The 17,079-nt window shown below is 31.3% G+C and overlaps 2 protein-coding genes across 4 annotated transcripts in view; one reads left to right on the forward strand and one right to left on the reverse strand.

Moving 5' to 3' along the window:
- The first annotated feature begins 1,710 nt into the window (after window positions 1-1,710).
- Syt7 (Synaptotagmin 7) overlaps window positions 1,711-17,079 on the forward strand; it is a 335,513-nt gene continuing 320,144 nt past the window's right edge. For all 3 annotated transcript variants that reach the window (XM_074259521.1, XM_074259520.1, XM_074259522.1), the window contains exon 1: window positions 1,711-2,355. Coding sequence is in view for 1 of the 3 variants with exons in the window: in XM_074259522.1 (XP_074115623.1) it covers window positions 2,315-2,355 (41 nt within the window). In the remaining 2 variants the exon portion in view is untranslated. The remainder of the gene's footprint in view (window positions 2,356-17,079) is intronic.
- Window positions 8,911-16,231, reverse strand: LOC141538240 (uncharacterized). The gene is made up of 6 exons (XM_074259619.1): window positions 15,453-16,231; window positions 14,692-15,288; window positions 14,311-14,504; window positions 13,868-13,939; window positions 9,463-9,975; window positions 8,911-9,354 (listed from the first exon to the last, which is right to left on the reverse strand). The coding sequence occupies exons 1-6, from the start codon at window positions 15,928-15,930 to the stop codon at window positions 8,911-8,913; spliced, it is 2,298 nt and encodes a 765-aa protein (XP_074115720.1). The 5' UTR covers window positions 15,931-16,231.

The following is a 17,079-nucleotide window of genomic DNA, read 5'->3' on the forward strand; positions in this document are numbered from 1 at the left end:
TTTTCATCTATAACGGTGGTTTTGAGCTATTCAAGCTCGAAAATAAAAACGTTGTATGCTTTTGTGCTCTTTCAGAGAGTTTGAAGAAAAGCTCAAAGTATAATTGTGTATTCAGTAAAGAACTTCATTTACATTATTTGAACTTCAATAACTTTCAGACCCATTTACCGATTTCGATGTGCTAATAATTGATTTATTCCATTAAAAGTAACATGAGAAAAAATTTGGAAGTTATTATAGAAAATCACTTGTTAACTTCCCCCTATAAAAATTAAAAATTTGCAACAATCGGAAAGTTAGTGATTTCATTTAACCTGTTTTATAAAAATCGACTTTTCATCAGATCTCGACGCTTTAAGGTCTCAGGAAGCTTCCCTGACTACTCTCGCGAGAGTGTCACCATTTCTGTGTGTCACCATTTCTGTGTGTGTGTGTGTGTGTGTGTGTGTGTGAACTCTTATTAATTTTGAATGGCTTGACCGATTGGATCGAGATAGGTGGTGATTTAAAGAGTGTTACTGCCATTAAATTTTGAGAAAATTTGAATCGATTTAGTTCTCTAAATTTTGAGAAATCTAAAAAATAAAATTTTCAAATAATATTCCTCGAAACACCTCCTAAATGACTGTACTGATCAATTCCAAAAACTCATCAGCTCTTAGACTTGAAAAACCACATCGATCGCTATTAATCCGGTCAAAACAGGTCGATTCGTTCGTGAGATATCGTTGTCGAAAAAATTGAAAAATAATGTTTTTTTTTCAGAATTTCTATAAAATATTTAGTCTCTCGATTTTACGCTCCAAGATTCTTAGAAAAGCACAAAATACTGCGTTGATTGACGTAAGCTGCCAGAAAATCGGTTGATTTATTCAAAAGTTATTGCGGTTTGAAAATTTGAATAGTAGTGGTCTTCGAAACCTACACCAGACTTCTGAGCCCGAAGAGTTCATAAGCATAGAACTACTGTCTTTTTGAGCTTGGAGAGCTCAAATCACAAAAAAATTATATTTTCGAGCTCTTCGAGCTCAAAACCTAAATAAGTGAAATGTTGAGCGCTTAGGTATGAAGTTAGCGGGAAGTTTCAAGGATAACATTTAGGGTCAACGGTTTTCTTAATTTTTTTTAAATTGAGTATTGTATTGTTAAATGAATGAATCAAAAAAAAAACTTTCTTTTTCAAAGATCTGTCTGTACTTATTTGTCTGTCTGTATGGCATTTTTTCACATACATTCTGTTTTTTTTCTAAAACTAATTTAATAATGATATCTAAGTTATTCATTCAGTTACTTATTGTGACTCCTTATATGCAACTAAAAATCTATATTTTTGGATAATTTTGTATTTTATCACTATTAAATTTACAAAAATGTTCATCAGATTTCGCTGAAAATTAAAAAATATTCTAACTACAAAATTTTTTTTGGTATTATTTAAATGGTTGCCAAGACATTACTTTGATTCAATTCAGTAATTAAGCTAGAATATTTTTGGACGCGAAGAAAATTTTGAACTCAAAATGAAATTTTTGAAACTGAAAGTAAATCAACATTTTTGTTTACATGAATGGTAGGGTATATGGTACTAAGTATGAAACAAATATGTTCTAGTAAAAAATGATGATGGAAAAACTGAGTGGGGAAAAACTGCTTAACATGGTGGGGTGTTAAGCACTTATGAAACAGCAGTGTGACGTGATCGAGACAACACGTAGTAGCCTCTGAATTCCTTTTATGTACAAAATTTTACGGTCTATTAACGATTTCCAATAAATTTAATAGTATTTTGAGCTTGAATGGTTATTTTATCTAATAAAGTCGTTTGGTTTGTTGTCAAATTGTGCATATTATTGTGAAAAACAATTTTTTTTTTTTTTCAGACAGTTAAAGGATACTGTATTCAGTTGCTTTCATGTTACGAGTGTACCTTAAAACGGAACATTCTTTTTATTTTTTACTAACTATCAAAAAGCATTTGGGATACTTTTTTAGAATTTTACAAATCATTAATCATCTTTAACAATAAAATTTAAGTTGACACTTTATTTAGTGACACGCAAAATATTTGAATTATGACATTAAAATAATATTAAAGGAGTTGGGTTTGAATTACGCTGGACGTGAATTTTTGGTTTTTTGGTTTTGATGAAAGAATTTATAAATCGAAAGCTTAAGATTTTAATTAAATAAGTGGATAAGTTTTAAAACATTATTTGATTATATTTGATATTTTAATATTCATCGAATCTGAACAAATATATACTTTGTGACAGGTTTGAACGCACCTTGTGAATCCTTCTGTGAAAGCTCTACTATGCTTTGGAAATTCAACAAATCGATTCCAGCACATACTCTGTAACTATCACCAATTCTACATAATAATTATAGCGTATAAATATTAATAATCTTTATCGTTTTCGAAAACTTCATTTATTTCTATTTCTTTAGATTAAACTTCGAGTATGAAAGTTAATTTCTTTCGAATTTGTTTTCTTATTTGTCCATTTTTCGTTATGTTCAAGATTACTTAAATACGATTTTAAACGACATGATTTAATTTGATGATTAACCTCATCACTTTTCAAAATTGTTCGAAATTGACGAAATCAAATCCTTCAATTCATAAATTTTTAATAATCAATTTTTAATATTTAAATATAAAAAATATTTATGCATAGACATAATATTTATTTATAGTATCATTATTTTGTTATCAAAATCTGTGCATTCGGATTCAAGATTCTGATACCGATTTTCTCTTTGAAAGTAGATTAACAAAGATGGTGTTGAAAATTTGAGCTTATCAAAATCAAAGTTAGTTGTTAAAACAACTTTTTTCCGTTAATAATTAAAAAAAAAAAAACCGATTTTGTATATTCATTTCAAAAATATGTATGTAAGTTTTGATAAAACTTAAAATTTTGTCCATTCGGTAGAATTCTTTGTTGACTATACATTTTCAAAAAAAAATAGGCTTTTCTTCTAAACACGATGAGAAGGATCTTTTATTTAAGATACTGATCTACACCAGTTAGATCACGGTACTGATATTCAGGAATAATAAAGACAATTTGAGTGTGGTATAATTTTGAATAAATTTTTTCCGCTTTTTTCGGCTTCCCACTAAGAAAATCGGGAAGTCGTTGGTTCTACCCCGTTTTGCAAAAATCTAGTTTTCATCAAATCTCAACGGTCTGAGGTCCTAGGAAACTTCCCTGACTACTCTCGCAAAGGTGTCACTATGTCTGTCTGTATGTATGTATGTATGTATAGGCGTGCGTGCGTGTGTGTGTGTGTGTGTGTGTGTGTGTGTGTGTGTGTGTGTGTGTCTATGTGTGTGAAGTGCTTACAACTTTTGAACGGTTTGGCCGATTTCATCGAAGTTAACGCCATTCAGAAGGGGTTTGCCAAACTTAAATCTTGAATACAATTTGGACCAATTCGGACCCGAAGATAATGAGAAATCTCAAAAAAACAAAAAAAAATTAGGAAAACGGTTGACTCTGAAGGCCATCCTCGCAACTTTCCGCTACTTTCGTAATTAAACGCTTCAAATTGCGCTTATTACGTTTTTAAACTCGAAGAGCTCAAAAATATAAGTATCATGTAGTTTTGAGCACTCCGAGCTCAAAAATTCTGATAGAAGTTTAATAAGACACTATTTTTTTAATTTTCAAACCGCAGTAACTTTCGAATGAGTAAACCGATTTTTACGCAGTTGGCGGCATTTAAAGCAGTTTTTCAAATTCTATGATACATGTTTAAACACACATTGATAAGACCATAAGTTTTGGTGTAACTAAAAAAAAACACTTTTTTCTCGATTTCTTTCGTTGACGATAACTCACGAACGAGTCAACCGATTTTGACCGGCTTGGTGTCGATCGACGTGGATTTTCAATGTTAAGAGCTGATTAGTTTTTGGAATCTATCGGTCAAGCCGTTTAGAAGTTATTCCAAAAAAACCACATTTGAAAAAATTTTTATTTGTAGTTTTTTTGAGGTTTCTCAAAATCTACTGGTTCGAATCGATCCAAAGTATATTCAAAACCTAAGTTTAGTCAAGTTCTTTCGAATAGCACCAAATGTGATTAAATCGGTCAAGCCGTTCAAAAGTTATAAAAGGTTTACACACACACACACACACACACACACACACGTGTGCGCGCGCGCGCGCATTCAGACATAGAGACACCCTCGTGAGAGCAGTCAGGGAAGCTTCCTAGGATTTCAGAACATCGAGATCTGATAAGAATTTTATTTTTGAAAAACGGGGTAAGACCATTAACTTAGCGGAAAGTTAAAAACTTTTTCAAATGTGGTTATTTTAGAATAATTATATAACGGTTTTATCGATCGATTTAAAAAATTAATCAGCTTTCGAAATCAAAAAGCCACATCGATTACTACCAAGCCGATCACAAGCGGTTGATTCGTTCGAGAGATATCGTGAACGATAGGAAACCGAAAATAGTGTTTTAGAAACTAGTGAATTACTTCGAAATTCTTAGTTTGATCAATTTAAACTTACAGATTCTTTATGAGGTTGAAAAAACGGCGCCGACTGCCAGTTATTTTAAATAACAGTTCAAAATTTAATGAAATCCGTGGATAGATTGAAACGGAATTGTTTGCTTATTGGTCGATTCTATTATTTACTTAGGGCGCTACTGGATTTTTATTCATAGTTTCCAGAAACTGGACCAGAGCATGGAGTAGTTCTACAAGGTCGTGACAGATTGCTAGGAAAGAAACAAAAACCATCAAAAAAAGCCATTTTCAAAACTTATTTTATTTAACCAACTTTTTTACAATGATAAAAACTATCTTACAATAATCAACACTTAAATCAAGCCGTATTCCCGTTTACGCATCTGTTTTTATCATAATTCCTTTTTGCGACAGTATCCTCATATGGAGCGTCTATACCAGGGTTTCTGACTGCTGTTGTACCCCCAACCCGGGCATCCGTATGCCCAGGAACCAGAGAAGGATACCATGAATCTGTAGGCAACACTACAACGATATATCTACACACCCACAATTTTATTCTATGAAAAAGTTACTATACTTGACGATACCCTCATACGGAGCGTCTACATCGCGGTTTTTAACTTATTCCCTTTACACCCCCACCTGGGCGTCTATGAAAAGGTTTTTTAGTATGCTCAGGAAACAGAGGAGAATACCATGAATCCCTAGGCAGCACTGTATTTGTAATCACACGCACACACCTAATGTAAATTTCTCAAATACGAAATATTTTCCCAAATTTATAAGATTAATTTTTTCGAAATTATTATTTTCAATTCAATATAAATTAATTTCCCAATTAAAATCCGATTAACTGATTTTCCCTTAATTTATTTTTCTATTCATACTAACTTACTTATAAATTCTAATCCAAATTTCTAATAAAAATTCTTAACTAATTTACTGTTGTAGTCTGTATAATACAACAATAGATATTTAATAACAAGAGGTCTTCGTATCTTGAATTAATAGATTCAAACTTGACGACAGAGGTTTTTATAATCTGCCGATAAAGTGTTCGTTATGTCCAAGAATTGACAAATTCCAGTTTTAATTAAATTTGCTTTTATCGATTTTTATTTTTGCCGAAATTTTATCAATTGTTTTATTTGACTTATTTTAAAAAATAAAAAATCATCAACTGTCTTATTTAATTTACCTTCGCCTAAATTATTACCATTGTCTCTAACTGAGTTTATTTTATTTCGACTATAGTATATTACACCCCTAGGGAAGTAAAGTAAGAAATGTCTCAGAGCACATGCAATCTGAGGCTTTCTTATTTACTTCCCGAGGAGTGTACACTATTTCTTTCTCCGACGAAGGCGTAAAGCAAAAACTTCGTTTAACGCAGCGGGGCTAAAGTTGACGCTTTACGCCGGGAGGGGAACAAAATTATTTTATTTTACTTTCTTTTGTATTGCTTGAAACTTAGAATTTATTTTATTTTATTTGAGAACTAAGGATTATATTTTACTTTACAACGCACTAAGATTTTAGTCTCGACCTTGCGTGTCCTCTACTCAGCATTTTAGCGCGAGACAACATAGCCGACTCTCTTTCAAACTTTTGTCAATTTTTTTCCCAAACGAAATTTACAAGTGTTTTATTTTCTACTTTTAGCTAAATAATTTAAACAACCATTTTAACAACTATCTTCTGATTCTAACTTTTACTTTTGTATTATTTTACACAATTAAAATTTATTCTAAATTATTTATTGAACTATTTCTTGATTAAAATTCAAGTAAGCTGACATAATGGCCTAGCAAGCATTAAATTAATAAGGTTTCATCGCTTTGTTCTACTTTGGTCAAGTAAAATTAAAATAATTACCTGAGTTGAAGAATTTTCGCGAGGTGTTTAGCTGGGTTGATCGGTCACAACAACTCTTCCGAAATTTTTTGGTGCGTCTTCTTTCCCACTCTCTCTCTCTCTCTCTCTGTGGGCGCCGGCGCTTCTACCTCGGGGACTTACTCACTACTTATAGCTAAAAAAGCGAGTACTTCGGAGCACAACGTTCGGGGAATTGGTCGATAACTAACTAGTACGGGTCGGAGACCTTCTCGGGATAAAGAAGGCCCCGTGTACTCCGTTACAAGATACTTTTGTTATTAACAAAAAATGTTCTGCAATCAAAGCCTTGATTGACTTTAAATGATCCTTATAAGAATATTTTTCATAAGAGATTGATTTAATTTACATAATAAAATATTCAATCTTTTCTGAATCGATTGGTCACATAACATAACCAAAAATGTTAATGAACAACAACGAAAAAACATAATTCATGAAAAAAATACTTGTAAAATATCTGTGTCAGTGACCGACGTGGTCTGCCCAGATCCCGAGTAGGAGAAAAGTTGTGTGCACCGCTCGATCTCAATTGAAATTTCTCAAAACATGGATCAATTTTTCTAGAAGTAATAATTTTTTCAATAAAGTAAATAAACAAATTCAAGATCAATAAATGTTAATTGCAATCCGCATACCTATGAACAATTTAATTTTTTTTTGTTAAATATAAATTAAATTTTTAAACTAGTTATTAATCATTAAACAGATAATAACTGAATGCAATTAAAGTCAAAATAATAGGAATAAGATGTTTATTTAATTATAACTGATGAAAAAATTTCTGTAAAGTTTTTTTTTATTTGCCAACTCATTTTTCAAAAAGTTAATTTAAAGTTAATAAAATATTTTAAAGTACACGAATCACAAAAATTAAGGTGTATGAAAAAAATTCAAATTTTTGGGTAATTTTCAACGAGCTGTAACTCTGAGGCAACTGATTATACAGAAACAGAAAAAAAGCAAATCTAGTTTTTAGATATGACTATAAAAATTTTTTATCATGTTTAGGTCTTTTGTGTGTGTGTGTGTGTGTGTGTGTGTGTGTGTGTGTGTGTGTGTGTGTGTGTGTGTGTGTGTGTGTGTGTGTGTGTGTGTGTGTGTGTGTGTGTGTGTGTGTGTGTGTGTGTGTGTGTGTGTGTGTGTGTGTGTGTGTGTGTGTGTGTGTGTGTGTGTGTGTGTGTGTGTGTGTGTGTGTGTGTGTGTGTGAAACCTCTTATAACTTTTGAACTACTTGACCGATTCTATCGCGGTTGATGCCAATCGAAAGAGCTTGACTGAACTTAGATTTTGAATGTGGTTTGGACCGATTCGGACCGGTAGATTTTCAGATATCTCAAAAAAAATACGAAAAAAAATTTTTTCAAATGTGGTTTTTTATTAATATCTTTTAAACAGCTTGATAGATTAACTCCAAAAACTAATCAGCTCTTAACATTGAAAAACCACGTCGATCGCCACCAAGCTCGTCAAAGTCGGTCGATTCGTTTGTGAGTTATCGTTGTCGATAAAAATCGACAAAAAGTGTTTTTTTTCGGATTAAACCGACATTTCCGGTCTAATCAATTTGTGTTTGATAGTATATCATAGAATTTGAAAAACTGCGTCGAATGCCGCTAACTGCGTGAAAATCGTTTTATTCGTTCAAAAGTTATTGCGGTTTGAAAATTAAAAGAAATAGTGATTTATTAAACTTATATCAAACTTTTGAGCTCGGAGGGCTCGAAGTAACATATAACTTATTAAAGTGCAATTTCTAGCTCTTAATTACGAAAGTAGCGGGAAATTGCAGGGTTGGCCTTCAGGGTCAATCGTTTTCCTAATTTTTTTTATGTGTATTTGAGACACCTGATGAAGGCCAAATAAAATGGCTGAAACTTCGGGGAATCAATAATCTGCGTTTTTCAATTTTTTCAATTTCCTGTTAATATTAAAATTATTGTTCTTTTTAACTTTATTAATCAATTACTCTGAGAATAATGATCTTAAAGAGAAAATTGTTTTTTGATCAATTATGAACGTTTTTTAAATGATTTTAAGAAATAGAATTTATTTTTGCACAGCTGTTAATTTGTCCCAATGATGGGTGAAAAATTTTAGGACAATTTTGAGACAATATAAGAATGTTTTTACAACAAATTTGGAGCATTCTTAGGACAATTTTGGAAATGACAATGTTCCAAATTTGTTTTAAAAAGATAGGAAAACGGTTGACCCTTTAGGCTGTAACAGGGTAAAATTACCCTTAATTGATAAGTCGCCGGATATCGATAACACGGGTCAACATGAAATTTGACTTTGATTGCAAAGCATTAAATTTCGGTAGTTTAGGTCGTAATAAGACGGAACAAAAATATATGGCATGAAAAACTTTGCTTTTGTGCTTAGAAGACTGATTGAACGAAATTTTTAAAAATCTCGGATTTTAATTTTTGATTGAAAATAAAACTATTGAAATAAAAATGTTTATTATTTTTATTAAGTTTAACTATCAAATTAGCTTACAGAAAAGTGGAAAATAACTTAAAAGTGCACACTTTTACTTTTTCTTTTATGTTCATAGCTACTTTCTCTCAATAAACCCCAAATATAGTCGCCCATCATGTTTTCATTGTATTGGCCTTGATAGCGTTGTTCAAAATTCATGATGTCCTGATGGAAGCGTTCTCCTTGCTCTTCGAAATAGGCTCCCATATTGTTTTTAAATTTATCCAAATGAGCATGCAGCATATGTACTTTTAATGACATCCTGCAGCCCATGGCCTTAAAATTTGTAAGCATATCCTCAACCAACTTTTCGGAGTTTTCAGCTTTATTATTTCCTAAAAATCCAGAAACTACTGCTTTAAAACTGTTCCAACTTGCTTTTTGAGTACGATTCAGCAACGTTGGAAATTTTTCATCGGCGAAAATCTGTCTTATTTGCGGACCAACAAAAACCCCAGCTTTAACCTTTGCTTCCGATAACTTCGGAAAAAAATTTTTTAAGTATCCAAAAGCTTCTGAAGTTTCATCCAGTTTTTTAACAAATTGTTTCATCAACCCTAACTTAATGTGCAAAGGCGGCATTAACACCTTTTCCGCTTCAACAATCGGCTCAAATTTGACGTTCTGTTTTCCGACACACAATTCTGTTCTTACAGGCCATGACCGTTGAATATAGTGTTTAGAATCCGCTCTGCTATCCCACAAGCACAAATAACACGGATACTTTGTATATCCACCCTGTAGCCCCATTAAAAATCCCACCATTTTAAAATCTCCAATCAGCTCCCAGTTATACTCATGATACTTTACAGATTCAAGGAAAATTTTGACACTTTCATAATTTTCTTTAAGATGTACTGAGTGAGCAATTGGAAGAGACGGAAATTTATTTCCGTTGTGCAATAGAACTGCTTTTAAACTTTTTGTAGAGCTGTCAATGAATAAACGCCATTCGCTAGGGACACAGGGTATGCCAATTGCTTCAAACATACCTTTAATGTCATTACAAAAACAAAGTCCATCTTCCTTCATGAAAAACGTTGTAAACATTTCATGCCTAGTCTGCTGATCCGTGATCTTAACATCATCAAGCAAATTCCACTGTTTTAACCGAGAGCCTAGAAGCTCTGCTTTAGTTTTTGGCAAATTTAAATCTTTAATTGAAAAAATTGAAAAATGAGTATTATTATTATAACTATCACAAAAGCAAACTTTATACCGAAAAAAGATATTTACTTTTCGTTTTTGTGCATAACTAACTAGAAAATAATAGTATAAACTTTAGGACAAAGAACGAAAATTTTTTTTGTAGAGTCGTGTAATTATTCGACATAATACTGGCGCGTCTAAATCTTCGGGTCTAAAGGGAGAATAGGAGGGGGTAGTTTTGGGTTATCATAGGTGAACTGGCAGTAAAAAAGAGAGGAGTAGTGTGTTTGCCAGGCAGAATGCCACGGAAATCAAGAAGGACCGATCCTCTTAGTAGTGATGAGACGTAGGAAGCCAACTACAACTAGGACTTCATCCTAAACGAGTGAGCTAGATCATCGTTTGGTTCGTCAAGGTATCAATAATTACTCTGTGGGAAAAAAGTGGACCGCGGTTTACACCCATTACTCGGTTACTTCTCCTTTTATTTATTAATTTGATCGTTTAATTGACGATTATTTAATTAATCAGAATTTGATATTTGCTAGTTTGAATTGAGTGATTTTCATGGGGATTTATACCCGAGAGTCACTCAATCGACCTTGAGGGACTAATTCCTTCAACATTGTTCGCGAGAATTTTTAATAAACAAAAATTAACCAATTAAACTAATTAACATCTTAAAAATTCGTTTATTTAATCAATATAATTTTATAAACAATTAATTCAAGAACGAGTGATTAATTTTGTGCTTGAAAAATAATCGATAAGCATTTTCTCGTGGAATTTTGGTTGAGCGTCGATATATTTTGCGTCACAGTAATTCCAAATACCCAAGATCAATAACTATCAAACTAGCGAATGTTTTAGAATCAAAATTGAGTGAGTCGACTTTTGATGATTTTGTGCACGAAAATTTGTACATGAAATTTCATCGAAAATGGTATTAAGAATTATTAATTGAAATTATTTTATGTTGCGAAATATTTAATCACGTGTAAATTAATTAATTTGGGTTTAAGTCCGTGGATTTTAGATAAATTAAATTTACTGAAGATTAATAGTTAACAGCGTGGACATTAAGTCCAAGAATTCAGTTATTTCTTGTTGAAGAATTTCACTGATAAATTTCGTTATAATTAATTAATTCACGTCGTTAATTTCATATTAATAGATTTTGAATTTGATTATTAAAATTACTATTGTGATTAAATTAATTATCAAAAACTAATTCTGTAAATTCCCGAAAAGGTCAATTACTATGTCGGCAGATTATTAAGACCTCTGTCTTCATATTTTAATCTATTAATTCAAGATATTAAGACCTCTTGTTTTAAATATTTATTGTTGTATTATTAAGACCACGGCAATAAATTAGTGAGGAATTTTAATCTATTTTAATATTTTAAATAAAAAAAATTAGCAATCGGAATTTGGAAGTTGAATTTTAATTCAAGTCATTTGGAATTTGATTGTTAATTAAAAAATATTGTTTTATTAAATTCTACTGATTGAATATTTTAATGGCTCAATTTTAAGGTCAAAATCAAATTAATTATCATCAATTATTAAATTTTTAAATATAGTCAAATCAGTAATGTCAGTGTGTAAGATAAGTGTGGGTTATATGTGAGTTGCAGAGTATCTAGGTCTACGTTTGGTAACTGAGCTGTTACTCCTGTGAGCCGAGTCAACGATCCCTGCATACGATTGTTCTCTGTGCGGGTGATTAAACAGTTTAGTTAGTTTGGTTTGTTAATAATTGTTACAGGTAGACGCCGAAAGGAGCACGTATTAGAAATCGACGGGTAGACGCCAAAAGGGGCTCGTCGAGAATAAGTATATTGTTAAGTGTGGATAGTGTGAGTGAGTGAGTGAATTTTGTTAATTTCTTATAAGTCGCGATATTGTTAAAAGTTGTTATCAATATATATAAAAATCAATTGCTGTGCGTTAGTCTCGCTAAAACTCAAAAACGGCTGGACCGATTTTCAAAATTTTTTTTTGTTTTGTTCGTTATAGTTCAGGGATGATTTAGAAAAAAAAAATTCTGGAATTTTGGAATCGAAAAAAATTTCAGCTTAAAAAATTAAAAATTGTTAATTTTGTATCGAAATCGCTATTGTTACGCTTGAGCCTCAAGGTTGCAAGAGTATACAAAATTGTCCAATATGCAGGAAGATATGTACAAGTATACTTTGGGTATCTTTATATATATATATATATATATATATATATATATATATATATATATATATATATATATATATATAAAAGCCATATATAATAGCTAAATTTGTCATTGAAGACAAATTTTTGGGAACTGGGGGAAATAAAGGATAAAGGGGGAAGGGGAGGACCTTTACTCAGTAGGAATTTTCGGTAACTGAAAAAGTAATTCGGACAGCCCAGACCGGGAATCTAACCCGGATCGTTTGGTTACGCGCCAAAGGCTCTATAATTTGTTATACATTCATTATATAAATAAAACACATAAAACATATTAAAATGACCAACAAGTTTCATTTAATAACTTAATACCAACTTAACCATCTACAATACGACCAGTGTTAATTGTTGACAAAAATAAATTAGAGTTTACAGGTTAAAAATCACAAATCAAAATTTGTAAAAAAAAAAATTTTTGTAGGTGATACGAAGTTCACCGGGTCAGCTAGTTGTTCAATAAATATTGGCTAATTTGTTAATTAATTATTTATAATTCAACAGCACCTTCCTCCACTCTCTCTACCCTAAGATAAGAATTCTCAGCTCTGGACCGGTTTCAGGAACCCTGATTAAAAATCCTGGTGGCGCCCTAATAATCATTGTTATTCGTTGTTAAATTGTTAGTTTGTTAATAAATTGATTAAGGGCCAATTTGAGCAGGTAAAACTGTTACAAGGCCATCCCTGCAATTTCCTGCTAATTTCATACTTAAGCGCTCAAAATTGCAATTATTATGACTTTGTGCCCTTCGTCTTAAAAATATAGTTTTTTTTGTCATTTTGAGCTCTCCAAGCTCAAAAATCAGATAGAATTTTGATAAAACACCATATTTTGAATTTTCAAAACGCAGTAACTTTTGAATGAATGAACCGATTTCCACGCGGTCGGTGGCATTCGACGCAGTTTTTCAAGCCACAAATAGAATTTTAAAGCTTGAATTCATCAGGTAAGGAAGTTTGAAGTAATTCTGAAAAAACACTTTCTTCGATTTTCTTTCGACAACGATAACTCGTGAACAAATCGACCGATTTTCACGCGGTTGGCAGCATTCGGCACAGTTTATCAAATACTATAATATGCTTTTGACTATAAATTAATTGGACCGGAAATTTCAGTGTGATTAAAAAAACACTTTATCTCGATTTTTTTCGTCAACGATAACTCTCGAACGAATCAATTGATTTTAACAGGCTTGGTGGCGATCGACGTGATTTTTTATATTAAGAGCTGATTAGTTATTGAAATCGATCAGTAAAGCCGGTTAAAAGATACTTAGAAAAAACCACATGGAGAAAAAATTTTTTTTGTTACGTTCCCAAATTTTGGGTGTAATTAATTTTTATTTAATAATTTAAGTCCAGATTTTGACCTAGTTGGATGTCAATAGATTCCAAGTAGGTCGTGTCACTGATTCCTCCACGAACTAATTTTTAATTAATTTTTAAGTTATAAAATATAGTAAAAAATTTACTTTTTAATTCGCCTGCCGAAAGGTAGGTGATGGATAGAGTGCCTGAACGCAGGCTAACGCACTTGGCGATTTCGCTAGGGTGGAACAGCTAATAAGCGCTCACACTCTGGGGGTAGTAATTAGGATATTTTGAGGAAAGAATACCTGAACGCTGGCTAGCGCTCTAGGTAAGGGAACCAGGGTGGAACGCTGGTAAGCGCTATCTGAAGATGAAGTCTGAAGACAGAATGTGTTTATGAATAATAATTACAATGAGTTTTTATATATATATACATATATATATATATATATATATATATATATATATATATATATATATATATATATATATATATATATATTTATATATTTGTTACTATAATTATTATTATTATTATTTATGTAATAATAATAACAATTATTATTATGACAAATTATTTTATTATCAATCAAATTTCAATGTTACTCAACGTTGAGAACATTTTAAATTGCAGTAGATGAATATGTAAGGATTGTGCAATTAAACTAGATATTTCATTTTTTTTATCCAAAATGATATCAGCAACAACAGTATCTTCAATTCCAGATTTATAATTAGTTTTATTTACATCCCATAGTTGTATTTCATCCCATGATTTTTTAAATCTTCCGAACATTGGTACGTTTGGCCCAGATGACACAGGCCAATATACTTCAAATGCACTTCTCAATATGATCTCAAAAATGTGGTGACGACATGGTAACCAGATTAACTCTCTTCCCAAAGTCTTTTCAATTGCCTTACATGTACCGTTATGAATTCCTGTATAAAGAAAATAGATAACTATCGTTAAATTTAATATTTTCAACAAATTGTAGATTATATTTAAAATCCAAATGAGTAAATAATTCTCAATAATTTCAAAAGTGCAATTCAGTAAGCAATAAAAATTAAACTAGAACGTTAATAATTAAATATTTTTTAGATTAAATTATCATTGATAAGTTACCTGTATTAACTGCCGTCGTGTCAAAACACATCGCCTTAACATAATTAGTAATACCCCATTCACTCAATGTCGATAAAATGGCTGATGTTTGATTGTCTGCCGTCCCAGAATTCATTTTTGGAACCCCAAGTAATTGTTCGGTACCAAATGCAGTTAAAATAACTGGTAGCCGTTCCACAGATTTTGATCCAACAAGGTCATTCAGCATTTTTCCGTCCCAATGCACAACGTATTTATCGTGTGTCTTAAAGTTGTCATTAAGTCCTTTAGCAATGTCTTCTCTTTGAAGCATACGAGCTCGTTGAATTGAACTATAACTGAGCGTTGTATCTTCAATTTTAATACCTACTGCTAGTAAAACCGGAGCAATAATAAACATCGCATTTCTACTGCTGACATTAGCTCGGTCGAGTCCAAAAATGACTTCAGGAGTTAAGACATCAAGTTTTGCTCGTTTTGTCGGAATTGGAGGTTCATACTCTGAATCAGATCCAAAATTTGTAACTCCACTTAATGTATACGTAGAGAACGACTCTGATTTTTCACTTGGAACAATCGCATGACTGGTAGACGGTTGATCTAAGTCTGGAATAAGATCTGTTTTATAAATTAAACGAAGAAAATGTATAGAATTTATTCATTTTGATGACAAATAATTAAGAAAGGACTCCAAAAATTGTCTAGTCAAATGTCATCTAGTCATCTATGAAAAGTTACACTACTACCTGACTTTATAATAATTAAATATCTCAGATACTTACTACTCTCATCTATTCCCATCATAGTTGTGGTTAAGTTTGATACAGGTACATTATTAGAAAGAATCTCTTTATGGGTACCGAATTTTTGATCCAAATACAACTTTCTAATATTATCATCAAGCACTTTTAAGGATTTTTCGCTCACAATGTCGAATAATTGTTCAAGATCAGTCTGAAATTTCATTTCCTTTTGGTTTTGCGCTGAATTCTTTTTATCGAAATTTTTTTGTAATTTTAACCATTGACTGTGATAGCGAAGAAATTTTTTGACTGCATTAGGAGCTCCACTAGTTGGAATCTGATTTTTTCTCCACAGTTCAATAACTTGGTCAACTGAATTTTTAGCACTTTGTTTGATTGAATACTTTAAAATTTTAAGTTGGTAGAAAAACACACGCATAACCTCTTTCACTTTTGGTAACTTACGTTCCGAAATTCTTTGTAGAGGTATTCCGATAAAACGTATTTCTTTATTCATTGTAGGTTAATTGATGATAAATAAATTTATGTGATGATTATAAGACTTATTTAAAATGAATTATTTTATTACGTATTCAAGATGATCAGTTTTAGGAACACTGAAAATACGGTATTAAATGGGTAGATACTGAAGATAGTTGAGAGTAAAAAACATAGATGGCGTTAGTTTCAGAAGACAAACAGAAGAAGAAATGGAATTCAAAACAAAAATCCCCTCGAACGAAAATTTTATGTATATTTTGTGAAAAACAATTTAAAAATACGCACTGAACAAATTTCATAATAATAAATGACAACGCGATTAAGATTTTAAATTATTAAAGATAAAATTAAAAAAATATTATTAGAATAAAAACTTTCAAATGAATTTTTGAACAGAAAACATCTATAGGAGTTGCTTTTATAATAAAAACTCAAATTTGTCTAAATTTCCTTGAAACTCACAGAATAAATTGAAATTTTTCGAATTATTGATCAAAAACTAGAAAAATTGATATGCATTGATGTTTGACGATGAATATCTCGTAAACGCTCAACTTGATCGAAAAATCATAAGAGACCATTTTTATAGAGCAGTAAATTTCCTATAAAACTATGAGTTTCATCATTCATAATGATTTTTTTTCATTGAGTTATAAAATTCATAAGAAATAAAAAATTTTCCCAAAAATAATCAAACTTTAACCGTTAATATCTTTTAAACGGTTGGGTTTACGAAAAAATCGTAAGAGACCTTTTTTGTAGAGCATTCAATTTCCTACAAAATCTAAGGAACAAGATATTTTTTCAAGTAGTTGGAAGCGAGATATAAATTTTTCTATCTGATAATAAGAAAAAATAGAAAACTGTAAGAAGGAGGACCTTCCCGTTACAATTAAGAACTCATGCTTGGAGAGGCTTTCTTAGAGGTGTCTAGGAACCTATTTTTCAGAGTACCAAACGAAAAAAAAAATATTCTTTTTTTTTTAATCACCCTAGCGTGCGCACTCACACATACGCTGGCATGTACATTTTGTCCTTCTAGTTTATAAAAAATTATTTAAATTTATTATCATTAGTAATATCGCTAATTGTTTAATTCGCTTAATAGTTAGTTCGCTTCATTCATAATCTATGTTTTACAATTTTATTATTTAAATATTTAAGA

This window comes from Cotesia typhae, unplaced genomic scaffold (assembly GCF_013202065.1).
Source record: "Cotesia typhae breed Kobodo isofemale line unplaced genomic scaffold, CoteBio_Ctyphae contig_20, whole genome shotgun sequence".
In the NCBI taxonomy this organism is placed as follows: Eukaryota; Metazoa; Arthropoda; class Insecta; order Hymenoptera; family Braconidae; genus Cotesia; species Cotesia typhae.